Source organism: Vanrija albida, assembly GCF_041260175.1.
Source record: "Vanrija albida strain AlHP1 chromosome Unknown contig_5, whole genome shotgun sequence".
NCBI lineage: Eukaryota > Fungi > Basidiomycota > Tremellomycetes > Trichosporonales > Trichosporonaceae > Vanrija > Vanrija albida.
The window spans coordinates 1,328,928-1,352,790 of NW_027191424.1; the positions used below are offsets into that span (position 1 = coordinate 1,328,928).

General features: G+C 63.6%; 9 protein-coding genes across 9 annotated transcripts; 6 read left to right on the forward strand and 3 right to left on the reverse strand.

Annotated features, from left to right (window-relative positions):
• Window positions 1–339: 339 nt before the first annotated feature.
• Window positions 340–2,722, forward strand: Q8F55_006634 (uncharacterized protein; the record flags this gene model as incomplete). Its single annotated transcript, XM_069355090.1, has 2 exons — window positions 340–699; window positions 734–2,722. 2 exons carry the CDS (start codon window positions 340–342, stop codon window positions 2,720–2,722), a joined length of 2,349 nt encoding a protein of 782 aa, XP_069207161.1.
• Window positions 2,723–3,903: 1,181 nt separating this feature from the next.
• Window positions 3,904–6,122, forward strand: CAT2 (Carnitine O-acetyltransferase mitochondrial; the record flags this gene model as incomplete). Its single annotated transcript, XM_069355091.1, has 3 exons — window positions 3,904–3,960; window positions 4,057–4,514; window positions 4,730–6,122. 3 exons carry the CDS (start codon window positions 3,904–3,906, stop codon window positions 6,120–6,122), a joined length of 1,908 nt encoding a protein of 635 aa, XP_069207162.1.
• A 415-nt stretch (window positions 6,123–6,537) lies between these two features.
• Window positions 6,538–7,066, reverse strand: Q8F55_006636 (uncharacterized protein; the record flags this gene model as incomplete). The annotated part of the gene is made up of 3 exons (XM_069355092.1): window positions 6,538–6,567; window positions 6,639–6,811; window positions 7,033–7,066. 3 exons carry the CDS (start codon window positions 7,064–7,066, stop codon window positions 6,538–6,540), a joined length of 237 nt encoding a protein of 78 aa, XP_069207163.1.
• Window positions 7,067–7,375: 309 nt separating this feature from the next.
• RRS1 (Rhodanese-related sulfurtransferase) lies at window positions 7,376–8,512 on the reverse strand (the record flags this gene model as incomplete). Its single annotated transcript, XM_069355093.1, has 3 exons — window positions 7,376–7,923; window positions 8,009–8,436; window positions 8,472–8,512. 3 exons carry the CDS (start codon window positions 8,510–8,512, stop codon window positions 7,376–7,378), a joined length of 1,017 nt encoding a protein of 338 aa, XP_069207164.1.
• A 329-nt stretch (window positions 8,513–8,841) lies between these two features.
• Window positions 8,842–9,756, forward strand: Q8F55_006638 (uncharacterized protein; the record flags this gene model as incomplete). Its single annotated transcript, XM_069355094.1, has 5 exons — window positions 8,842–8,860; window positions 8,919–8,956; window positions 9,127–9,184; window positions 9,521–9,588; window positions 9,736–9,756. 5 exons carry the CDS (start codon window positions 8,842–8,844, stop codon window positions 9,754–9,756), a joined length of 204 nt encoding a protein of 67 aa, XP_069207165.1.
• A 324-nt stretch (window positions 9,757–10,080) lies between these two features.
• Window positions 10,081–12,664, forward strand: Q8F55_006639 (uncharacterized protein; the record flags this gene model as incomplete). The annotated part of the gene is made up of 12 exons (XM_069355095.1): window positions 10,081–10,204; window positions 10,249–10,625; window positions 10,702–10,843; window positions 10,876–10,930; window positions 10,968–11,295; window positions 11,328–11,433; window positions 11,466–11,683; window positions 11,718–12,122; window positions 12,252–12,332; window positions 12,367–12,384; window positions 12,420–12,506; window positions 12,539–12,664. 12 exons carry the CDS (start codon window positions 10,081–10,083, stop codon window positions 12,662–12,664), a joined length of 2,067 nt encoding a protein of 688 aa, XP_069207166.1.
• Window positions 12,665–13,134: 470 nt separating this feature from the next.
• Q8F55_006640 (uncharacterized protein) lies at window positions 13,135–15,982 on the reverse strand (the record flags this gene model as incomplete). Its single annotated transcript, XM_069355096.1, has 2 exons — window positions 13,135–15,180; window positions 15,251–15,982. 2 exons carry the CDS (start codon window positions 15,980–15,982, stop codon window positions 13,135–13,137), a joined length of 2,778 nt encoding a protein of 925 aa, XP_069207167.1.
• A 3,092-nt stretch (window positions 15,983–19,074) lies between these two features.
• On the forward strand, window positions 19,075–20,624 carry BAT2_1 (branched-chain-amino-acid transaminase bat2; the record flags this gene model as incomplete). The annotated part of the gene is made up of 9 exons (XM_069355097.1): window positions 19,075–19,182; window positions 19,231–19,316; window positions 19,373–19,419; window positions 19,461–19,534; window positions 19,576–19,630; window positions 19,668–19,922; window positions 19,960–20,088; window positions 20,149–20,353; window positions 20,399–20,624. The coding sequence occupies 9 exons, from the start codon at window positions 19,075–19,077 to the stop codon at window positions 20,622–20,624; spliced, it is 1,185 nt and encodes a 394-aa protein (XP_069207168.1).
• Window positions 20,625–21,365: 741 nt separating this feature from the next.
• Window positions 21,366–23,733, forward strand: PAP1 (polynucleotide adenylyltransferase; the record flags this gene model as incomplete). The annotated part of the gene is made up of 15 exons (XM_069355098.1): window positions 21,366–21,373; window positions 21,426–21,508; window positions 21,560–21,620; window positions 21,671–21,799; window positions 21,838–21,967; window positions 22,008–22,097; window positions 22,136–22,211; window positions 22,251–22,340; window positions 22,378–22,516; window positions 22,563–22,641; window positions 22,678–22,798; window positions 22,836–23,237; window positions 23,277–23,400; window positions 23,436–23,570; window positions 23,610–23,733. The coding sequence occupies 15 exons, from the start codon at window positions 21,366–21,368 to the stop codon at window positions 23,731–23,733; spliced, it is 1,791 nt and encodes a 596-aa protein (XP_069207169.1).
• Between the last annotated feature and the right edge of the window lie 130 nt (window positions 23,734–23,863).

The following is a 23,863-nucleotide window of genomic DNA, read 5'->3' on the forward strand; positions in this document are numbered from 1 at the left end:
CTTGCAGCGTGCAGCGGCGTCGGCGAATCGCCCCCTCTACGTCCTTTGAGTGTATCCCCACAACTCTTGATATTCCCCGCTCGTCGTTGTCGTCGTCGTCGTCGCCGCTGCCCCACAACATCAACAACAAGCTCTCTGACACATCCATGTCACAACCACGGCACCACCACCACGCCGCCTAGCCGCCCCTCCAGGGTGACACGGTGTAGCAACGGCAGTCTATCCCAAAGCAGAAGACAGACAGCACCCGACTCTACCCACACACCTACAACGTTCAACCACTTGCACTCATCACCACCACCAACCTCTCCACCACCATTTACACCCCACCCCGCCAAAATGTCGCGCGCAGCGGCCAATGTCCACCGCCAGGCCCGCCACCAGCTAGGCAGTGACCGGCCGCACGCCGCGCGCCCGCCGCCGAGCTCGTTCAACCAGAGCAGCCTGTTACTTCCCGATCACCGTGCCCCCGCCGCTACGCCGACAACCAAGCCGGTTCGCCGTACCTCCCTTCCCCCCTCACTCGACACGGTCAGAGAGCTCGCGCCGGCCGACCGCCGGCTCGAGCCACCCGCCGAGCTCGAACCCGCGCCAATCCCCGTCTGCCCGCGCCGATTCTCCTTGCGCACGCTGTTCAGGGGCCGCAACAAGCACCCAAAGCGCCCGGATGAGGACAAAACACCGACGAGACTGCACCAGGTGCGTGACGGCCCCTGTGGCCCGCTGACCCCAGGTGCCGGAGAACGACGTCGAGCCGCGCAGCATGGAGTGGCTCGTGTACCGCTTCCAGTCGGGCGCCGCCGGAAGCTCGGCCAGCCTGCAGAGTGGGACGACTGCACACACCGGTGATCCGACCTTCGCGCCGACCGAGGGCGTGTTCACACCGTACCAGTACCAGAAGTACTCGCTCGCGTGGCGCCAGTCGCAGCACAGGAAGCGGACGGGCAGCGTGAGCAGCCGCGTGCAGCCCAACGCCGGCGGATCAGTGTCGCTCACCGACCTGGTGACGCCACCCGTGGGCCTTGGGCGTTCCAGCTCGTCCCGCTCGCTCCCACTCAACCAGTCGGCGCGCGGCCGGCCGAGCTCGCTCCGCTCGGTGCAGCAGAGCTGCTCCCGCCGCGAGAGTGCAGTCACGTTTGACACGGGCTCCAATCGCCCCGCGTCGATCCGCTCGGTGCGGTTCGCTGACGGCGGGTCGCTCGACGGGCAGCCCAGGGCACCCTCGCTGCGTGCCACCAGCCTCATGATGGACTTGGATCCGCCCCCCACCCCGCGGAGCATACTTCGGTTCTCGGGGCTGTCGTCGACGACGACGCTACCCGAAGTGATGGTCGAAGACATTGCCGCTCCGACTTCCGAAGCGTCCATGCCCTCCCTCGACCTCGATTCTACCCCTCCTTCTGAGACAAGGTCCAGCCTCGATGCTACACGTCGGCCTTCAATGGCCAGGTCGATCGAGTCGACACTGCCTCTGCCTGAGAGCAGCGTGACGCCAAGGCCTCCCAGAAGCTCTTCGCACGGCGCCGCCACAACTGCACTGCCCAGGCTCGTCATCCCAGTTTCGACGAAGAACGCGCCGCTCGCCTCGTCTGCCTCGTTGCCGCTGGAGAACGCATCAGTTTTCAGCAGTTCCCCGACCTCCTCGGTGTCCTCTCTCCTGCCTGCCCACCAAAAGTTAGCCAGGAAACTGTCACCCGGCTCGTCGGCTTCCATCGCGTCGACTGACCGCCACATCTCTCCTCCGAGCTCATGGAACATCCGCAACGCATCCACCACCACCCTCCTCTCACCAATCAAAAGCCTAACACTACCCACCATTCCAACTCCGTCGTCATGGGGTCCTGTCAAGCGTGTCCGCCGCGGATCGTCAACCTCGGTCGAGAGCAAGAAGTCCCTTGGCGCGAAGATGGCGTCCATCGAGAAGGGCGTCCATAGCTCCAAGTTTATTCGCCCGACCACGAAGAAGACCGATCCCAAGTCGTGGGGTCCTCGTCCAGTCCGGGGACAGTATGACTTTGCCCGTGGGCCTGGGGAGGCTAAGCGCTTCGAGCAGGACGAGCAGGACGCGGGCACGAGGGCGGAAGTCAAGCCGCCGTCTCGCCCGACGTCGGCGAGGTCGCTTTACGTCTACGACTGGACACGGGATGTGTCGGAATCCGTTCCGTGGCAGCGCGACAACGCCAGCTGCTACAGCCTTCCGGTGTTCTCGAGCCCCTGGTCGTCGGACGAGCCGTCGCCCACGAACACTGTTGTCGACTTGGGCCTCAATAAGGACAAGGAGCTCCCACCACTTCCCTCCTCCACCGATGACGGGTCGCAGACTGAGCGCTCGGCGTCCCCCGCCCCCTCAGAGTGCAGCCTGCACCGGAACCTCAGACTCCCCAAGCCTGCCCTCCCCGAGGTCCCCGAGTACACAACCAAGCACGAGCGCCGCCTTGCCAAGATGGCTGAGCGTGCCGACCGGCGTCTGAGCGCACAGGCGGCAGTGCACTCGCGCGAGCGAGAGCCGCGCTCCGGGGCCAGGGGCAAGCCTTCGACTCGCCGTTCCCTCTCTGCGCCGCCCGTCTCCGACTTTGCCTCGGACGCCGCGACCGTCCACTCTGACGGGCCCGAGTTTAGAGCCCGCCACCGCCCCCACTCGAACTTGCCGTCGCTGCCCAAGCCGCGCGAGACGAGCCCGCCGACCTCGTGGGGAACGGCCACAAGCAATGGCGTCTTCTAGACGACCTTCCACACTCAGATTCACCACATCAGCACCCTAGCCTCATTCACACCACTGTATCGACACTTTAGCACCTCTCACCCGCATTGCTCTTCACGCCACACCGGCCTCATGCCTCTTCACGCCACAACGGCCCATTGCAACAACAGCCATACGCACTGCGCCTGCGCGCGCCTTCATTGTACATCACTTAATACTTATCCTGGTCGGTTTGTGACCTATGCACGGTTCCTGTGACGGCGTCGCCGACGGACACCCAGGCCGTGGTCGCCGACCTGGACAATGATGCATGCCAACGACGTGCAGCGCTAGCCAGTGCCGGCGGCAGTCGCGTCGCCACATGCATGGTCCGGCCACGCGACGGCATGATCCTGGGCGTGGTGCACGGCGCCGCTGCCTATCTATCTCCGCGGCAACAGACGGGCGAGCGGTGAGCGATCTCGGCTTTCGTGCCTTCGGCATTCACGAGGGGGTGTGCGTCGGGACAGTCCCACTGAGGCGGCGTAGGCGAGATTTGCAGCTCAACCAGCTGTCGATTCTGTGGGGCCCGGTCGGCTCGTGGGGATAGGCGAGGTGGTGGGTGCTGCTTGTGGCTGCTGGTCGTGCTGGCTGCTGCTGCTGCTTGTGACGAGCAGAGCACGCACTGCTCTGGTGGAACGGACGGCGAGTTTCCCCGCGGCACACCCCCGTGGTGCCCGCTGGGCGGTGCGAGCTACTCGTTGTCGTTGGCCTCGCTGTGGTTGGTCCGACCGCCCGACAGCGCCGACCGCCCTGGCTGGGGCCACCGGTTAACTCTTGCCGGTGGCTGTGGCTCTCGGCGGGCGCTGGCTGGCGTCTGTCTGCTCCTCCAACTCGTAGCGACGACGACGCATGCATGCGCGATGCGGTGCGCGATGCAGTCGCCGTGGGTGCATGCCCCGCTCGTCTCCCTGCTCTTTTCCTGCGTGTACCTCGCTAGCGCCGTTTTCCGGCGCCGTTGTCGCTCTCTCCGTCATTCATCCGCCGTCAGCAACTCAAGTATCGGGTGAAGCTCCGGAACGATTTGATCCCGTCGTCGTAGCCAGCGTCACTCGGCAGTCTAGACGTTGTCGGACCCGCGGCGACCAAGCGACAAGTTCAGTGGGGATATCGTCGTTGCCTTCTCTCCACTTGCTCTCTGCTCTCTCCACCGACCGGGTCATATGCTGGCTCGTAAAGCAAACCGCACCACCACCAGGCTGGCATCGAGCGCCTTTAGAGTGAGTAGCAGTGGGCGCAGCCACGACGACGACGACGCACGCCCCAACACACCCGCCCTTTGGCATTTTCCACTCGGCGGCCTGCTGACTTTGCAGCCCAACATGACCGTCCAGCTCGCCCCCGCGCGCGCCGTCAGCTCGAGCGCCAAGCGCGCCAACGCGGCGTCCGACAAGCCCCTCTACGCGAGCCAGAGCACCATCCCCCACCTCCCCGTGCCCCGCCTCGCCGCCACGCTGCACAAGTACCTCGAGTCGCTGCTCCCCCTGCAGACGCGCGACGAGCACGCAAAGAGCGCCCAGGTCGTGCGCCAGTTTGCCGACAGCGACCTCGCCCACATCCTCCAGGCCCGCCTCGAGGGCCGCGCCGCAGAGAAGGACAGCTGGCTCTCCGAGTGGTGGAACGACGCCGCGTACATGGGCTACCGTGGCCGCCTCATCCCCAACGTCAACTACTTTTACATCCACAAGAAGGGCCTTGGTAAAGGTGCTAGCCAGACAGAGCGCGCCGCCCAGCTCATCCGCGCCGTCGTCGAGTTCAAGAAGCTCACTGATTCGTGAGTGCTTGGTGGAGGGGTGGTAGAGGGGTCGGGTGGCTGTGTGGTCGGACCTCGCGGGCGGCGGCGTGATCCGTGGGTTGGGTTACCCGAGGCGTTGTCGACGCGACGCGGCGTCGAGGCGAGCCGAAGCAGGCCCAAACCCGCACAAACCCGCGCACCCCGTCCTCGCTCCGCTCGTCCGGGTTGCGCAGTGCACATGCTCACACACACAGCGAGAAGCTCGAGCCCGAGAAGGTCAAGGGCCAGCCCCTCTGCATGAACTCGTACCACTACCTGTTCAACGCCGTCCGCGTCCCCACCTCGCCCGCCGACGTCCCCCTCGCCTACCCCAGGGACCTCAACCACATTGTCGTCCTCCGCAACGACCGCTACTACAAGCTCGAGGTCGGCGGCCGCAGCGCTAGCGAGATCACGGCTGCTCTCAACGAGATCAAGAAGGCCGCCGATGCCGCCGGCCCCGGTGCCCCCATCGGTGTGCTCACCGCCGACGACCGTGACGTCTGGACCGAGTTCCGCCGCCACCTCCTCTCCATCTCCAAGAACAACACCAAGTCGATCATCGACATTGACTCGTCGATCCTCCTCGTTGACCTCGACAGCGGAGCGGCGCCCAAGAACGACACGGAGCGTGCCTGGTCGTACTGGGCTGGTGGTCTCACCCCCGAGCCCCAGACCAAGGGCCACAACCGCTGGTTCGACAAGCACCAGTTCATTGTCGACGAGGCCGGCGAGTCGGGCTTCAACGGCGAGCACTCGATGCTCGACGGCACGCCTACCCTCCGTCTCAACGAGTTTGTCCTTGCCTCGCTCGACAAGGGCGTCATCCCCCTCGAGCTTCCGGAGGCGGAGCGGGCCAAGGGCCCCATCGAGTGGAGCGAGATCAAGTTTGACCTTGACGCCAAGCTCAAGGAGGACATTACCAAGTCGCAGAAGGGCTTTGGTGCCGAGATCACCAAGCAGGACCTCGAGATGGTCGTGTTTGACGAGTACGGCAAGAACCTCATCAAGACGTTCAAGGTGTCGCCCGACGCCTACGTCCAGATGGTCAAGCAGCTTGCCTTCTTCAAGCTCCACGGCCGCCCTGCGGTGACGTACGAGTCGTGCCAGACGCGCAAGTTCCTGCTCGGCCGTACCGAGGTCATCCGCTCGGCTTCCAACGAGTCGCGTGCGTTCTGCGAGGCCATGCTCGACCCCAAGGCGACGGACGCCGAGCGCGACGCCAAGCTGCGTGCGGCTGCCGCCCGCCACAGCCAGTACTCTGCGTGGGCTGCCGACGGCCAGGGTGTGGACCGCCACCTCTTTGGCCTCAAGAAGCTTGTGCGTGAGGACGAGGAGATGCCGGCGATCTTCCTGGATCCTGCGTTCTCCAAGTCGTCGCACTGGGAGTTCTCGACGTCGAACCTGGGCTCCAAGTTCCTGGACGGCTGGGGCTACGGCGAGGTTGTGCCCGACGGCTATGGTCTGTCGTACGCTGTCCACGACGACAAGCTCTGCTGGGGTATTACCACGCTCAACGGTGACGCGCATACTCTGGCCGAGGCGCTCAAGGAGGCGGCGCGGGATGTGCGTGGTATGCTTGAGCGTGCCAAGGGTGCGAAGCTCTAAGCAACACGAGTGCGCGCTGGGCACGAGTGTGTGTAGCAGCGAGGCGTCGTCCCAACATCCCTAGAAAATCTATTCAACTTGAGACCACGGGGTATCAGCGGCTCAATCATGGAGCCGAGTTAGACGGCTGAGAGATCAGCGTGGATTGTATTGCGCATTGTCATGCAGAGCACCGAGTACACGAGCGAAGCGAGTGTGCGAGTGGGCGGAGGGGAGTGAGCACACGAGCGAAGCGAGTGTGCAAGGTAGCGGCAATAACCTTGAGGAGTCAGACGGTGTACCGACGAGTCAAGCGCCACGAGCGGGCTGCAAGTCGCGAGGCGCCATCAGAGCAACGGCGCAACTACCCACGCCCAGCCACACCCCCGCCCACCCCTAACGAGTAATGCAGTGCATGGTATACAAATGAGTGAGGCTATCGGACCTTGCTGAGGAGGAAGTTGATCTGTGGGTGTGAGCGATCTCCCTCCTTCTCCCGGCGCCGCCTCGCTGCGCTCGGCGGCGCTCACGACGCACCGAAGGCTGTCCCTTGCCCCTATTACGCGGCGGCTTGGCCATGCACGCGTGCAGCGTGCGCGCGGCCTGCGCGCAGCCCTGCGCGCCCTCCTGCCCGGCGCGGAGGTCGCCCGTCGTCGCGAAGCAGGACAGGAGGGTCATGAGCTCGGGCGAGCAGGGGGCCTCGGCGATTTCTGTGCGCCGAACGGCGAACGAGCGAGCGCAGCGAGCGAGTGAGCCGCGTGTAATTGACCAGCGAGCGAGCGCAGCGAGCGAGCCGTGTGTGTGGTGTAGGTGAGCGCGGTTCGAGTGGTCGAGAGGACGGGTGAGGCAGACAACGGGCCACGAGCGGCGTCGGAAAGGAGAAGGAGCACATGGCGTCAGCTCGACCCCCCCACACGCCCACACCACTCACGCTTCGTGGGGCGGACCTTGTACCGGAACACCATGGTTGTTGGTTGTTGTTGAGAGTGTCCTCGACACCGGCACAAGTAGGGTGGTCGCGGAAAAGTCCAACTGGCGGAGGGCTTATGCGGGCACCCCTTTTAGGGCTGCCGAGCTCGATGCGGCCTCGATGCCACTCTCCATAGGACTCCGTTCCACTCGTCTGAGTCGCGCGCGCCCTCGCTGCGCTCGCGCTCGACTCCGCATCTAGATGAAATACATACATGGTATGGCCGGCGACGTCGCCGCCGCCCCCGCCGCCGGCTTTTCTCCCGCCACGATGCGTCCTCCCCCACCTGCCACTTGCCTCACCCCTACTTCCTCCCACCGCGGCCACCGCCACGGCCACCGCGTCCACCCCCACGACCACGGTTCGACGCCGTGTTCGCCCGCTGCGCCGCGCGCTCCTCGTGCCTGATCGCCTTGCGCACATTCACGCCACCGGCCTTGCCCTCGCCGCCCTTCTTGGGCGCCTTCTTGCCCTCGGCGACGCCAATCTTGCCCAGCAGCGTCATGGCGCTGTCCTTCTCGGCCTTGAAGTCGCCGACCGTCGCCTCAAACTTGCGCTTGATGCCCTTGGCGCGCGGCTCGCCCTCAATCTTGTTGTCGAAGCGGCCCAGCGACGCCGTAGACGTCTTGGACACGAGCATGCTGCGCTCGAGCTCGGCCTTGCGGATCGTGCGCGCCGACTTCTTCTCGCCCTGCGATGCGTCGGCCGACGTAGGCTTGCGGTTGAGCGTCGAGAGGGGCGAGGGGCCGCCGGCAGCCGCCTCGGCGACGTTGCGCGCGTGTTGCCTTTCGTTCTTGGCCACGCGCGCCTTGCGCTCGGCGCGGGCAGTCGCGCGGGGGTCGACGGATCCGTCTGGACAGAGAGTTAGCATCAGAGACCCGGTTCCCAACCACCGCTCGCGCTGCGCGCTCGCGCCCGCGCCCGCGCCCACACTCACCATCACCCGCCTTCAACTCATGCAGCCACTGGTCCTCGCCATCGCGGTTCTTGCCGCCAAAGCCCCAGCGGTTGACCCACTCCTGGCGCTCCTCGTCCCAGACCTTCTTGTCCTTCTTGGAATGCGAGATGCCCTTCTCGTTGGCGAAGCGCTCCCACTTGGTGAGCGGCTTGGGCTTGGGGAGCGGCTTCTCGCGCGGGAGCACGAACACGGGCTCGGGCAGCTGCGCGATCGGGCCGTTCTCCGACTTGATCGTCGGCAGGTTGAACAGGCTGGCGACGAGCGCCTGCGTCGACGTGAGCGTGAGCGCGAGCAGGTGCGGGTCGAGCGCCTTGTACTCGTCGGCGTCGACGGGCGTCGTGTCGTACGCCGCGAGCAGGCCGGCGTCCGTGTCGATCGGCGTCGCGCGCGCGAGCGTGTCGATGGTTCTGGCGTCAGCTGCGGCTACCACCGAGACACTCACTTTGAAGCCTCGTACTCTGCGAGCTGCTGCGAGACGTCCATTGTGGTGGTGGTGGCTGTTTGGGAGTCGGAGTCTGTCACTCGACCTTTGGCCACTGGTCACTCTTGAAATCAATCTCTGAAATCAGAACCACAAAGATGGAGGCGGGATAAATGATGCAAAAATGGGCAAAAGAAATTTGCTGGCTGCCAGTCGGAGGCACTCGGCAGGCGGGTGGGACCATTTTGGGTGGGAGCAGCCTGGTGCAGGCAGCCTCAGCCCAGCGACCAACCACCAACCAGGGCTGACCTCGTCCTCCTCCTACGACGACGACCAACGACCATCTCGACTCTCCTCCCTCCCACTCACCACTCATCCACCAACCGAAACAATGTCCTGGCCCGTGACCGGTGCGTGCGGCGCGGCGCGGCAGGCGCGAGCGCGGGAATCGCATACTGACGACCCCAGCTACCCCTCACATCCGTGAGCGCCAGATCTTCCTCCAGGTCAGTATCGAGGCATTTCTTCCGGCCGCGCGCGGCGTCGACCCAGGCCACGGAGGCGTTGTTGCGGCGCAGTGTCCCGCGTGCCCGGGCCCTGCGCGCGGCGAGACGAGACCGACACGCGCGGCGCACACCCGGCAACCCGACCCCGCATCACATACTGACGCGCGCAGAGCCGCGCCGGCAAGGAGCTCGTCTACCTCCGCAAGCCCCGCTCCAAGGTCTACTTCGGTGCGTCATGCGCTTGGTGTAGCGTGGGACGCAGTGCTGACCAGGTTTCTCCCAACTACCCGCGTCTGATTTCCTGCTGCTGCCCTCCCTCGTTACCGCTATGGCCGTGCCGTTTCCTCCCGGCTGTGTCGACTCCCGATGACATTGTGACCGCCTCGACTCACTTCCCTTCGACGAATCCCCCTCTCTCGTCGCCGACACCTCCGCCGGACTCCTCACGCGCACTCACGACCGCCTTGCTGCCTGTGTGCGACTGCACCACCACTCCCCCTCCCCCCGGCACATCCCGACCTCTGCTTCCGAACGCCTCCGCCCCCGCCCCGCTTCGCGCCACAGCTGCCTACCTCGGTCTCCTCGGCGTCTCGGTTGGCGGCTCCGTCTTCCAGCTCATCCAGTACGCTCGTGTCAGTATCTGCGGCTGTTGTGTGGACGAAATGCTGACCAGGTTTGCGCTCTTGTCTGTCTCGTCTCCCTCGGCCACTTCCCGCTCCGCCACGATTTCTCACCGCCGCCACCGATGGTCTCACTGCCTGCGCTGCTGGAATACACAGGGCCACGCCAAGAAGGAGTAAATCTGATCTCAAAACATGAATGCATAGTATGGGTCGGAGGTGGGGAGCGGAGTGTGGCCAGGGTGTTGCGATGCGCGCCAGTGCCGCGGCGTCGAGCGGCGTCCTTCGTGGCGATGTGATGCGCCGTCTTGCGCCCTGCACGTTTGTTCAGTCTCTTCGTTGTAGTGGCAGCCAGCAGTCAGGTGCAGTCGAGCGCTGCAGAGGTCTGCCCCATACCCATAGTCCTGCGTATCTGTTGGAACCTCGAGCCGCGCGACTCCGTCGCGCCCACGCGCCCACCTAAATTGACGTCACGCCAACCACTCTCTCATCAACAACAACTTGATGAACCCCCCGTCCCCCGGCCACTCGTTCACCACCATCTCGTCGGTGGCGGGCACCCCGCGGTTGCTGGACGAGTCCGCGATCGAGGACACGTCTGCGCCTGGCTCGCCGCCGCGCGCGCGCCGTGCGTCGCCCTCCCCCTTCCTCGGCCCTCACTAACTCCCGCAGACTCGTTCAGGCGGCAGAGCCTCGCCGTCGCCGCCGCGCGCCGCTTCACGCTGTACAATGTCGACGACGGCGCTGCCCCCGCTGGCCTCGCGCCCCCCAGCCCGGAGCACGTGCACTTCCGCCGCCCGTTCGGCGGCGCCGGCGCGCCCGCCCTCCCGCCCATATCGGACGCGCCGAGCCCCGGAACGTTCACGCCCCACGGCCAGAGCTCGGCGCGCAGGCCCATACCCCCGCTGCGGAGGCGCAGCTCGGGCGCCCTGCCCCGCTACAAGTGGTTATCGGGCGGCAAGAACACGGGCGACGAGCCGGGCGTGGATGTGCGCTCGGCGCGCGACCAGGAGACGTACGGGCATTTGCGGGGGCGCACCCACGTCACTGTGAGTCGGTGTGGGCTGGCACCGCGCCGCTGTGCTGCGGGTGTGTGTTGGCAATGTGGTGGCTGATGCGTGCCAGGTCGTCGACTACTCGTCCAACCCCGACGCCGACGACACAAACGTCCGCGTCGACTTCCCCGGCAGCCGGCTCGCGTCGTGGCTCGACAGCAGCGCGGGCCAGCGCCCAGCCGTAGACGGCAAGCCGGTCGGTGTGCGGTGGAGTACGTGCCGCGCTGGGGCAAGCTAACACCAGTCCACGTCTCGGGGCAGAACTGGGAGGTGATGAAGACGCTGGCGCTGCGATTCCAGTGGGTGCTGCTTAGCCGACTTGCCTAACGACCGCAGACTCCACCCTCTGGCGGTCGAAGACGCACTCCGCTCCTACCGCTCCCCGCGGTCCAAGATCGACTTCTACAAGCACCACCTGTACCTCCAGATCCTGGTGCACCACATCCACCGGCCCGACCTCGAGACGCTGGCCAAGGCGACACAGGGCGCCGAGGACGGCGAGCGCGTGACCGCGCCCGCGGGCGCGCTGATGGAGGAGGGCGCGCCAGCAGAGAACGGGAGCTCGTGGTGGCCGTGGCAGCGGAGCGGGCAGATCCGGCTGCCCGAGGGTGTGGAGAACGTGTTCGAGCCCAGCTTCCCCGAGCCGCTGAGCCTGTACAAGAAGGTGCGTGGCACGGCGGACGTGGCTGACGCCAGAACGGAATCGAGCTGCCCTCCCGGCGCGACTTTATCGACCCGCTGTCCGCGTCCTACATGATCCCCGTGCGCAAGGGCATCATCAGCGTGTTTATGATGCACGATGGTGGGTCGGGTGTGGAGCGGCACTGACGGCAGGCACGCTCATCTCGCTCTCGGCGTACGAGATCCACGAGGCGCTGGAACCGATCTACGAGCGGCTCGAGGACGAACACTCGATCCTGCGGCGCTCAGGCGACGCGAGCATGCTCGCGCACGCGATCCTCGACATCACAGTCGACCTCGCCATCGAGATCATGCAGACGTTCGAAGTCAAGATCCTCAAGACCGAGGCCGGCGTGCTCGTCCACGCCGAGGTGAGTGCCACTCCAAACGTGCGCTCACGCCCAGCTCGAGCTCGTCCGCAGACTGCACATTATCCAGGCGCAGCTGAGCCGGTTCCGGCGGCAGCTCACGTCGCTTCTGCACGTGTGCTATGTGATCCGCGACCAGGACCAGGAGCGCACGCAGGCCGCCGGGCAGTTCACGCTGCCGCGTGGCGCGCGCGCTCTCGGGTCATGCGGCACGCCGCGGCACGCGCTCGACGGCCCCCCGCCGAGCAGACACCACCCGACCTCACCAGGCCACTCGCCCGTGCCGTCCATCCACTCGCCGCTCGTACCGCACATCAACTTGGAGGCGGCGGTCGACGCCGCCGCTGCCGCCGCGGACGGGGGGCCAGACCAGCCGTCTCCCAAGGGATACTTCTCGCCCATGGCCCGCATGTACATGAACGACGTGATCGACCATCTCGAGGTGGGTCCGGGTTGGGACACGCTGACGCCAGATGGTGGTATCTTCCGCGGACCAGTTCGTGGCGACGTGTGACCACTTGACAGACTATGTTTTTGTGGGTCTTTCTCCGTTTCCCACCTGACCCACCAGAATGTGCTCTCGTTCAACACCAACAACTCGATGGAGCGGCTCAGCATCGTAACCGTCGTCTTCCTGCCCCTGACCTTCATCGTAAGTCCCCGTGGCGTGCGGCGCTGACACCCAGGCCTCGTACTTTGGCATGGTGAGCACCCAGCCCCGCCGCCACACTCACCCCAGAACTTTATCGATTTCGATGCGCTCAACAACAGCGACACCTACTTCTGGAGGGTCGCCGGGCCCTGTACCGTCCTCTTCTTTATCACTGTGCGTGCTGCCGCCAACGGCGCTGACTCCAGTTCTCCTACTCGTACATCTTCACCGGCGCCCAGACGCTCCGCCGCCGCTGGGACAGAGCGAACCGCGAGAGGGCAGTCGCACGGGCTGCAGCCGAGGCCAGCAAGCGTCAAGAGGGCGAGGCCTAGTCCCTGTGTCGCAGACATAGCAGATGTGTACATCGTCTACGGGCCGAAGCATGCATGGTGTGGCGCAAACCCATGGGGATGGGCGCGAATGGAACAGGCTATCGCTATGTGAAAATATGAAGAGAGCAAGACGGAGTGCCAATGGAGGGGATGAGATGGACGTGTCGTGACGCCAAGACATGCATGCACGAGCGGGAAAGGGAGTTGAGGGTGATGAAATGAAGTTTGGCGAGTGCGATTGGCAAGATTTCAATGGCAGAGAGACGTGACGTTGAAGACAGTGTATTAACGACCCCTGGTGCTTGTTACCCAGGCGGACATGGATTGGACGAGACTGGTGCAATGTGTATACGACGAGGTGGTGGTGGTTATGCGCGCAGATTTTGTGTGTTGGTGATGGTGCTAGGCATTGTGGTTTTGTTGGTTTTTCTTGTAGTGTAAAGACCCAAAAGATATGCGCTGCGACATGGTTACGACGCGTTCGGAGCGTTGGCGCCCCATGCACTGGCTGCACCGTTCAAGGACGGTAAGCCGTGGGGAGGCATTCCAAAGGCCTCGAACGCGCCATAGGTGCCGCCAGAGGCGCCACCACCACTCGAGGACGAGACCCAGCCGAGCGAGGCCGGCGTGCGGATGGGAGACGAGACAGGCGAGAACCCACTCTGCGAAGCAGATGAGGGCGCAAACGAGTTGAAGGCGGCAGCCGCAGCTTCCTGCTGGTTGCCCCCAGGGATGTTGGCAGGTGGCGAGCCGCTTCCAGTGCCAGCTGGTCGCTCACCACCATAGTACCGTTGAGAACGAGGCGAGCTGTTGGGGAGCGGTGCGTTGAAAGGCTGGGCCGTTGGAGACAGCGACGACCCTTCGCTTGGTCGGCGGGGGTCGGCGCCCGGTGTGGTCGCCGTGCTGCTCGACGAGCCGATTGGGACGGGCGGAGAGGGGCCAAGGAAGCCGCCACCTGGCGCACCGGGAGCCAGCTGGTTGCCTGAAGGGCCAGACGACATGCCGGCGAGGGCGACCGTGTGGGCAATTCCGCCAAACATGGACGTGCTTACACCCTGCTGGTGAGAGTTGCCGCGCTGCCCAAGCGAATTCTTCGAGTACGACAAGCGGATTCCGCCCTTGACGAGGCCGTTGAGGGTGTTACCGTAGAGCTCACGCATTGCCTGAGTCGCAAACGGAATGTCTTCAAACTCGACAAAGCACATTGGGCCGTTGATCTTTTGGCGGAAGGACATGCGCTTGAAACCGGGGCGGCGGTGGAACAAGGCTCGGAGGCTCTCCTCGAGGAAGTTTGGAGGGTGAGTGGGAGGCGAAATAGCTGGGAGGTTGCCAATGTACAGCGTGTTGATCGGGGGGTTCTGGTCGGCAGGGTTCATGTTGGTACCGATGCCCAGACTCCGGGGGTCAACCCCGTCCTGAGGGCCAGAACCGCCAAAGCTGCCGATGGCGGGTGGGTACTGGCTGTAGCCAGCTCCACTACCTCCGCTGTTGAAGCCGATAGCACCGTGCTGGAGGCCTGCCGAGTTGGGTGGCGCGATTCCGGCACCGACAGGCAGCGGTCCACCGGGGCCGGCGGCTGAACGAGGGCCACCAGGAGCTCCAGGGTAGTCAAGAGTCATACCGCCGAGTCCAACAGAGCCAACGGACCAGCCTTCCAGCTCGTCAGCCTCCTCGGCCAGTGCCAACAGCGCCTTGCTGTCAGTAGGGCGGGCGTTCGGCGACTTGACGGAGAGGGGCGGGGAACCAGAGGCCGTGGATTGGGCGGATGGTGCGCGCTGCGACTGGGCGAGCTTGTCGACCTTGGCGTCGGATCCAGCCTGGGCAGGGGCCGGCCATGCGTCCCAAGCTTCCTTGGCCGACTGTGCCGCACCGGTATTGAGGCCGACAACGGGGGCGCCGATGGGGCCAGCGGCGTTGGGCTGGCCGATGCCGGGTGCTCCGCCGATTGCTTGTTGAGCCTGCGCCTGTTGGTTCACCAGCTGAGACAGACGACCAGAACGCAAAAGAATACCAACAAGGTCGTCTCCTCCAACGCCGCGCTTGGTGTGCAGGTTCTTCTTTGCCATTTCCGCCTTGAGGGTGGCCCCGGTGAGGGTGTCGATGCGACGTCCCTGCAGGTGGTCGCGGGCCGCCAGCGCATCGGCACGGGTCTTGAAGCGCGCAAAGCCAATCGTCTGGCGACGCGGTGGCACCGACGGGGGAATGTTGGCAGTGCCGAGGGTGGCTCCAGAAGGAGCAGAGGGCGTCAATGACATGGCAGCCGAGGGCGTGTTGGAAGCCGACGATGACTGTGTGCCAAAGTTCATGCTCGCAAATGTCTCGTCGAGCGGCTGGTCGGGGTGTTCCGAGCCCAAGAGCCCAGCAGGGACACCGCCCTGGTTGGCTGCCAAGTGTTGAAGTTCGGCAAGTAAAGCGGCCGCGGCCGCTGGCTCCCTCCTCGCCGAGCCAGAGGGGAACTTGAGCGTTGCGGCCTCAAAGCCGGGCGCGAAGGTGAAGACGTTTTGGAACTCGCGCTCCTAAGGGCGTGTCAGTGTTTATTCATTGGCGCTGCACTGCTTCCTGTCGCTTGCCGTCCTTTGAACTCACGCTCATGTCGTCAGGGAAGCCAACGACGAAGATGGTGCTGATAACCTCCTCGTCTTCACGCTCACGACCCTCCTCCTCGCGGTGTCGCTCTCTGCGACGGTCGCGAGGCTCACCGGGTTGAGAGCCCGTGCGACGAGTTGGGTCCCCGTTGGCGCTGCCCAGCGGGGCGACGCCTGGAGTTGAAGTCATGGATTGACGAGATCCGGGGCCATATGCTTCCAGAGGGTTGGGGGGAAGCTGGTGGGTGAGGTGGCCGTTGGGACCTCCTCGCCCGTAGCCACCTTGTGGGTGGGCATAGCCGGGTCCCGGGCCAGGAGGGCCAGGGCGCCATCCAGGTGCCCAGACCGAGCCCGCCTGCCCAGATAGCGATAGCGAGTGGATCGGGTCGGGCGCCATGGCGTGCTGTGCTGGTGGCACGTAGGGGGGAGCATGAGGCGGTGGAGACGCGGTAACCTGAGGGAGGAACGCGACATTGTGGAATCCAGACACGTTGGAGCCTGCGGGGGGAGTCTGCTGCGCCTCGTCCGAGAAGGCATCAAACGACGCCTCACGAGAGGGCGCACCGTCGCCAGGAGCACCCACAGATTGGCCGGCCAAGGACGGTGGCGAGGTGCTCGAGGCTGACGAAGTGTGGAGGGCAGCTATTGACGAAAATGACTGAGGCTTGTGTTGCTGACCCGACGAGCCCGAGGACGGTGTCGGAGATGGGAGAGAAGACGGTGGGGTCGTCATTATGAGAATGTTGTTGTGTCAAAGGTTGTTTATGAGGTGGATGGTGCCGCCGGAAGGCGGGCTGCGGATGTTGTTGAGTACAGTGGGCGATGGATGCGCCAGTGGATGGTCTGATTTACCAGGACAAGCGTGTGATGTCCTGATGATAGAGCCAACGTCGTCGACGAGACGGGCTCGACGACGGTGGTTGAATCCTTCCTCTGCTTCTACTCTGGCCCCTCCCGCGCGCGGTCACGACGGTCGTGTACCAGTGACTGTGCGGATTGCTCACGACGCGATCTCGTCCAGCGTGTTGATCGGTGAAGCGGGATCGCGACCTAGACTTGAAAGGCAGGGTGGATGGAAGGACGGGCGCGTAGGGTGGATGTTGTTGTGGATGTGGACGTGTGACGAGAGGATGGGTAAGTGGGAGTGGGCAGGTGGGCCGAGTTGTCCGTGTGCGCGCCGTGCGTCGTGGCGATGAGCGAGCCGTGGGCGAGGGCGTGAGCAAGAGGGGGCAAGACAGACGGGCGAGCGAGCGAGCGAGTGATGCAGCCGCAGGCGAGTGTGATGCAGCAACAACGGGTGATGGTCGGTCGACGAGGGAAGGGGGGGAAGGTCGACGCGATGGATTGTCGTTTGTTGGTAGAGTGGGCAAAGTGTAGAGTAGAGGGTGAGAATGCGTGATCGAAAACAATAAACGTGAAAGGAGGGGGGGTGCGTGTGTGTGTTGGTATAGTGGGAGTGGGAGTGGGAGTGGGGGGAGGAGGAGGAAGGTCGGCGTGATGGGAGAGGGGGGATGGATGGATGGAGGCGAGGTGAGAGAGGTGTGAGGTAGGGTGGAGAGTTGCAAGGTACACAACACGGTGGGGGGATGATGTGTATGGTGGATGCGTGTGGGTGGGTGGGTGGGTGACTGAGTGCGGACACGCCAGTGTATGGTCATGGGCTATGTTGACGAGTGGCGGGGGAGCTCAAGGGAAGGGAGAGGGAAGGGGGGAGGGGAGGGGGAAGGAGGGCACGCCGCCAGAGCAGGGGCCAGTGAGCGTTGTCGGCCAGCGGTATGCAGCAGAGCGGCGGCAGCCAGCACTGTATGGCAAGCGACGGAGGCAAGTCAGTGGTCAATCGAGTGAGCGAGTCGCCGGGCTGGAGAGCGTTGGATCGCCCCGCCTGCCCGCCCGCCCGCAGCTCCTGGCTGGCCTGGGCTGGATTCACTGTGTGATTCCTGGATGCCTGCCAACCTGGCTCGTTGGGCTGACAAAACTCGGGCAGGGCGGCGGAGGCGGCGGCGACTCGACGCAACAGGTAGGTAGCCAGGCAGCGCGACGGAGGCGGCGACGGCGGCGGCAATAGTTTGTTCACCTGGCGAGGTGGGTACAAGGGAAACCGGCAGCGGCGGCGGCGGCGGCACGGCCCAGGGGAGCAGAGCAGCGCAGGAGGAGTAACAAGCATCGACGAGGCTCATGAGCTTGGTTGCTTGCCTGCCTGGCGACTGTCCCTTCTCACATTCCCCTGTGTGCTTGGCTCGCACAGGACAAGACTATTTTACTTGGGCTCATCATGCCTGACAAGCCAGGAGCCACGAGAGCCAGGAGGCAGCGCGTGTGCGCGCGCGAGCACGCCACCCCTTACAACTCATGTAGCCATGTTGCCTGGGTGGCGACGAGGAAACGAGCGAGAAAAAGGGTACGAGGCTGCCAGGGTTGAGGCCGCGTGCCCGACCGCCCGACCGCCGTGCCGCCCGCCCGGATACGTCTAGTGCTACTGGGCTGGGTGATGGATTGTGGCCCTGCCCCAAGTAGCAAGTGGCCCAATGACCCTCCCACCCACGGCGCACCTGGCTCACAGACACTGGTGTCTCGCCCCTGGTCTTCTCAGGGTCTGGGCCGGATCACCTCAGGGTCCGGCATTATGGAAATACCCAAACGCGTCTTCGGTGGCGGCCACGCGGCCGCCCTTGTCCCTTGTACCACTCTGTCTCGACGCGACCATCAGACCGAACAGCGCGCGCAGTGTGCAGGACGCGCGCCCAAAAGCCAGACCCCAGAATCTCAGGTGAAACTTGCCCCCCCCGACAAAGGGACAAACCTAGAAACACGCTGCGCCTGAACAAGACCGTGTCGTGTCACCTGTAATGGGAGGCTGGCTGGCTGGCTGCTGGTCAAGGCTCGAGCCGGGCAACTCGGAGCACCCAACTCGGCAACACGACCTTGACCACGAGGTGGACATGCGGGGACCCCGTCAATCCGGCAAGGAGGAAGACCAAAAATGACGAGCGTGCTCTGCACGTATGCAGGCGGCGACGGGGGGACGGCGCACTGCTGGCGCAAGATGGTGGCGACGATGGAGGCGTTGGGGCGAGGAAGGCGAGGAAGGCAGACCTCACAAGCCAGCACATGACCCATGACCTCTCTCCCTCCGACTCTCACACGACGTACGTCGCACCAACTGGCGAGCACGTCAGCCGAGCTCTCGCCCCCAACACGAAGCAGAAGCTCATGGCGAGGGCGAGGACCTACCTGCCGTTACTCGAATCGAGCAAGGATCAAGTCGGCGCGAGCTGAGGCAAGGATCAGCCGGATATCAAGTAGAGAGGTGGGTGGGATCCTGCGCTCGGGGAACCTGCTCGGCCGCTGGCCATGACGGTTTGGTGACAACTTGGGCAAGACGAAGCGACGGCGACGGCCGAGTCGACGGGACATTGCGCGTTTCCGGGGTCGTCGTCGCCGCTTTGCCGCTGTCGCTATCACTGATCACTGATGTGGTTCGCACACAGGTAGGAGGATGGAGACCACCGGGTGACTGAACGAGTGCGTTCCGAGCACTCTGCAGCCAGAGGCTAGACCGAAAAACTCACCCTTTATTACGTGTGATTGCATATCATTCCGGGGACCCCAGGTTCGGCTACGGGTCCCCTGCCCAGCTGACGGCTTGCCGATGATCCGTGGTGGACATTTTCGACTCGGGTGGACCTTGACAAGAATTACAGGAAATCGACCACATGGCCCATTGTCATCCCTAGACACCATAACAAGGATCATCGGGCCCCGTCATTTAAAAGCCTAGCTCTTCGAACACTTTGCGCAACACCCAGCAACACCCAGCTGCCCAAAATGACTGCCCAGGCTCCCCTCAAGGCCTCGTCGCTCTACTTCTCCCCCGTCGCCGCCGACCACCCCAACGACCCCAGGGGCTATGGCCGTTACATGCTCACCATTCCCGTGAGGCAGCCTTTGAATCTGTATGAGCGTTACTGACTCCGTGCCCAGTGGAGCAGGACCAGCGGCTGGGGACAGCCCAAGATCGGCCCCCGTCAGGACCTCTCGTTCGACCCCCTCGCCGGTGTCCTCCAGTAGTGAGTTGTGGCGCTCCGGACGGCGCCGATGTATGACGAGGCTAACCTCCACCCAGCGCCGTCACCTGCTTCGAGGGCATGAAGTGCTACAAGGACGAGCAGGGTGGGTTCCCGACGCGAAAGGACATCGATTAACCGGTGCAGGCAAGCTCCGCCTCTTCCGTCCCAACAAGAACTTTGACCGTCTCAAGCGCTCTGCTGCGCGTGTTGGCCTTCCGGTAAGATCCGATCAATTGAGGCGTTTACTGACGCCGCTCAGTACGAGTGGGACAACGCCGAGCTCGTCGACCTCCTCTCCAAGCTCGTCGCCCTTGGTGCGTTGTGTCGTGTGGCCTCTGCTGACAGGCCCAGAGGCCCCCATGGTCCCCGCCGGCGACGGCGACAACCTCTACATCCGCCCCACCCTCCTCGAGACCTCGGAGTCGTTCGGCATCAAGGAGGACGCCTTCGCTGCCGAGGCCCTCCTCTACGTCGTCACCTCGGTCAACCTCGGCAAGGGTCTTTACGCCTCGTCTGAGGGCACCGGCCTCCGCCTCGACGCGTGCAACAAGTACATCCGCGCCTGGCCCGGAGGAACTGGCAGCTACAAGCTCGGTGCCAACTACGGTTAGTGCCACACCACTTACCTCGCTCACACCCGCAGGTACCGTGTCGGTCGCCAAGCAGCCTGGTTTCGCCATGTCGCTCTGGCTCCACAGCTACGGCAAGGAGGACTTTATCTCTGAGGCCGGCGCCATGAACGTCTGGATCATCAAGGAGGCCAAGGACGGCTGTGCGTAATTCTTGCCTTCGTGGCACTGTCGCGTGTCATGCCGTCGACTGACGTCCCCAGTTACCGAGTTCGTCACCATGTCGCTTGACAACGGTATTGTGCTCCCCGGTGTTACTCGCGAGTCGATCATCACCCTCCTCAACGACCACGCCAGCGGCAAGAAGGCGTTCCCCCTCGAGGGCATGCCTAAGAACATCCGCGTTGTCGAGCGCGACATTTCCATGAACGAGATTGTCGAGGGCACCAAGGACGGCTCGCTCAAGGGGTGAGTCGGCTCTGCTTTCGCCCTGTGTGCTTCACTAATGGGCAGAATGTTCGGCTGTGGAACAGGAGTGGTCGTGGTCAGCGTCGGCCTCGTCCGCTACCAGGACGTCGAGTACAACATCCCCGCCAACCCCCTCATCAAGCTCCTCCGTGACACTGTCACCGGCATCCAGCGTGGACGCCTCGAGCGCGACGACTGGTCCTTCCTCGTCCCCGAGTGGGACGGCTCGGCCCACGAGCACGATGTTGACGGCCAGAAGGTCATTGCCTAAGTGGTGCACGGCTGTAATGTTTTATAGAATAGAATGCATGTAGGCATGAAGTGATGAGCTGGCGGTGTGGCGCACGCCCCGTGCTGCACGCCGTGCCGTGGCGGAGCCACATGGTGTCAGGAGCTGTCGAAGGCTACCAATTGCTACCAACAAGGTTGTGCGCGGGGATGCCTTTGGCCCTGGGGCGACAGCTGTGTGTGATTGCCGGCGTGCATGCGCCAGCCACAGGTGCCATCACCGGCAATGTCCCCCACAGAGGTTGTCGCCAAAGGTGGGTCCTTCACTTGGAGTCATAAACTCCGGTGTTTCAAATTGTAGCCGGACCGATCCCCATCGAGTCGAGGACACAGTGCATGCGCCTCACCTCTGGTCCCCCCAGCTCGCAGCAGATGTTATTGTTCCACGACGCGCATCACAAGGACGGCAGAGTGCCACAACAGAGTGGGTGCGACGGAAGCAAAAGGTGGAGTGGAGGGTCGGACTCCGTCACTCAACTGTGTTCGTCGTCGTTGAGTGTGTCGACGGCGCCGACGACGAGCGACACCTCTTGTTGTTCCCCGCACTCTTGTCGTGTATTCTTTCATTCAACCCCGCGTTCAAGCCTCTGCAGCACAACGAGCACAAACTCTATTGTCCACCGTCGCACTCTCCCACCTCCTACTCGTTCCCCATTTAGAGTAATCACCTTCTCCCTTTACATCAAGCCAGCGTCGCGCAGCAACACGCAGCCTGCATCTCATCATGTCTGGGTGAGTGGGCCTAGCCATGGGTACGCCGAGCGCAGCGACTGACACCCCAAAGCCAGGGAGAGATCAAGATGCTCGGCGTAACACCGCCCATTAGTCTGGACGGCCCCAAGCCTGATGACACCAAAGCCAGCGATGGTGCGTTCTGCTCACCACACCCGCGTCGTCCCCCCACCACTGACCCCTCAGCCTTGATGGCCGACCTCGTAGCACTCAACCAGTTCGAGTCGGAGCAGGAGCGCAAGGTCCGGTGAGTTGGGCCCCTGGCAGCCTAGGGAGGGAGCTGACGCCGGCGCGCAGTGAGCGGCTCCTTTCCAACCTCGCCCAACTCGTCACCAAGTTTGTGCACGACGTGTCGATCAAGGCTGGCCTGTCAGAAAAAGTCGCCAACGAGGCTGGTGGGCGAATCTACACGTCGGGCTCGTACCGGTGGGTAGTAGTGCTACTGTTGTCAGCTCACACAATAGACTCGGCGTCCACGGACCCGGCTCGGATATCGACACAATCTGCGTGTGCCCCAGGCATGTGTACCGCGAGAACTTTTTCGGCGAGTTCCAGCAGATGCTGCGCGACTGGCCCGCTGTGACTGAGATTTCGGTGCGCAGCTACGAGAGGAAACAAGAGCTGACACACCCAGGCCGTCGAGTCTGCCTTTGTGCCCGTCATGAAGACTGTCATCTCTGGCGTCGAGGTCGATTTGCTATTCGCGCGCGTCAACCTTCCCGAGGTGAGGCGAGAGGAGGATACGGCGTACTGACTGTACAGGCTGGCGACAAGCTCGATCTCGAGAAGGACGAGATCCTGCGCGGCGTCGACGATGCCTCCCAGCGAAGTTTGAATGGTGAGTTATTGCGCCGTAGTTCGTGTAGCTGACAAACAGGTCCCCGTGTCACTGACATGATCCTCAACCTCGTCCCCGACGTAAACACCTTCCGCACCGCCCTGCGCACAATCAGGCTGTGGGCCAAACGTATGTCAATCATTGCCTGCACGGACTGACGCCTCAGGGAGGGGCATCTATGCCAACGTCTTAGGCTACCCTGGTGGTGTTGCCTGGGCGCTGCTCACTGCTCGTATCTGCCAGCTGTACCCCAACGCTGCGCCGTCTACAATCGTCGCCAAATTCTTCCCCATCTACTATCAGTGGTGAGTAGAGCTGTCTGGCTGGAGGTGACGGCGCTTACTCGACTAGGGGCTGGCCTCAGCCTGTGCTCTTGAAGCGCATCGACCCGGGGCCGTCAAATATGACTCACGCCGTCTGGAACCCAAGGGTGAGTTGCGTCCTGGTTCCGCCAACTGACATGCAGACCGACCGCCGTGACATGGCCCACCGAATGCCCGTCATCACCCCCGCCTACCCATCCATGTGCTCTACGCACAACATCACCGCGTCTACCATGACCATCATCAAGAATGAAATGTTGCGAGGTTGGTCATTGCAAGCCGCCGCCGTCTAACCCCTCAGCAATGCAGATCACCGACAAGATCACTGCTAACCCTGGTTCGTCGTGGGTCGAACTATTCGACCGCATCGACTTCTTCGGCATGTACCGAACATACGTCCACATCATTGCGTCAGCGTCCACGCCCGAGGGCATCAAGGACTGGAGCGGCATGGTCGAATCGCGTATCAGGACACTGGTTCAAGACCTCGAAGTCTCCGACAATGTCTTATTGGCGCACCCCCAGGTCGGCGGCGTCGCCATGAACTTTATCTGCCTCACCGAGGAGGAGCAGGCTGGCGCGTCGCAGGGCGAGCTCAGCGAAGAGGCCATGAAGCGCAAGGAGGAGGACTTTGTCGGCAAGGACTACAAGAAGGTCTACACCAAGAACTTTTTCATAGGCCTCGACATTGAGAAGAAGCCGAGTGAGTTGCGCGATTGGGACCAGGCCTGACGCTTCACAGAGGACAGCCAGGGCAGCCGTGTCCTCAACCTCTTCTACGCGAGTAAGCGATTCTGCCAGGCTTGCCAGGGCTGGGACAAGTATGATGAGCAGGAGATGAGCGTCTGCCTCAAGCCGGCGAAGAGGTAGGTTCGGACACGGCGCTGCTGCTGACGCCCAGGTCTGATATGCCCTTCTACGTCTTCCCCGACGGCCAGCCGAAGCCCAAGAAGAAGGGCAAGCGGGGGCAGGACAAGGCAGCGGTCGACGCCGCCGGCGAGACGTCTGACAGCCACGGCCCGAGCAAACGGCCAAAGTGGGTTGTTGCAGGTCGTATCTGTACTAACCCAAGCAGATCCGAGTCGGGGCAGCAGGACGACGCCTCGTCACTAGCCCTTACCAACGGTTCCGTGGCCGACGGTGCTACAGTACCGCCTCCAGCAGCCAACGGCGCTGTCAGTGCAGCTGCCGACGCGTAGCGTGTAGTACTGATCACCTCTGCTTCCTCTCACGTCCCTCACTTGTGCCCGCTTCTGAGCGCCGCCGCGTGATCCTGTTTCATTATAGCATTCTCGTTGCCTCGACTCCACATCAAATCAACCACCATGA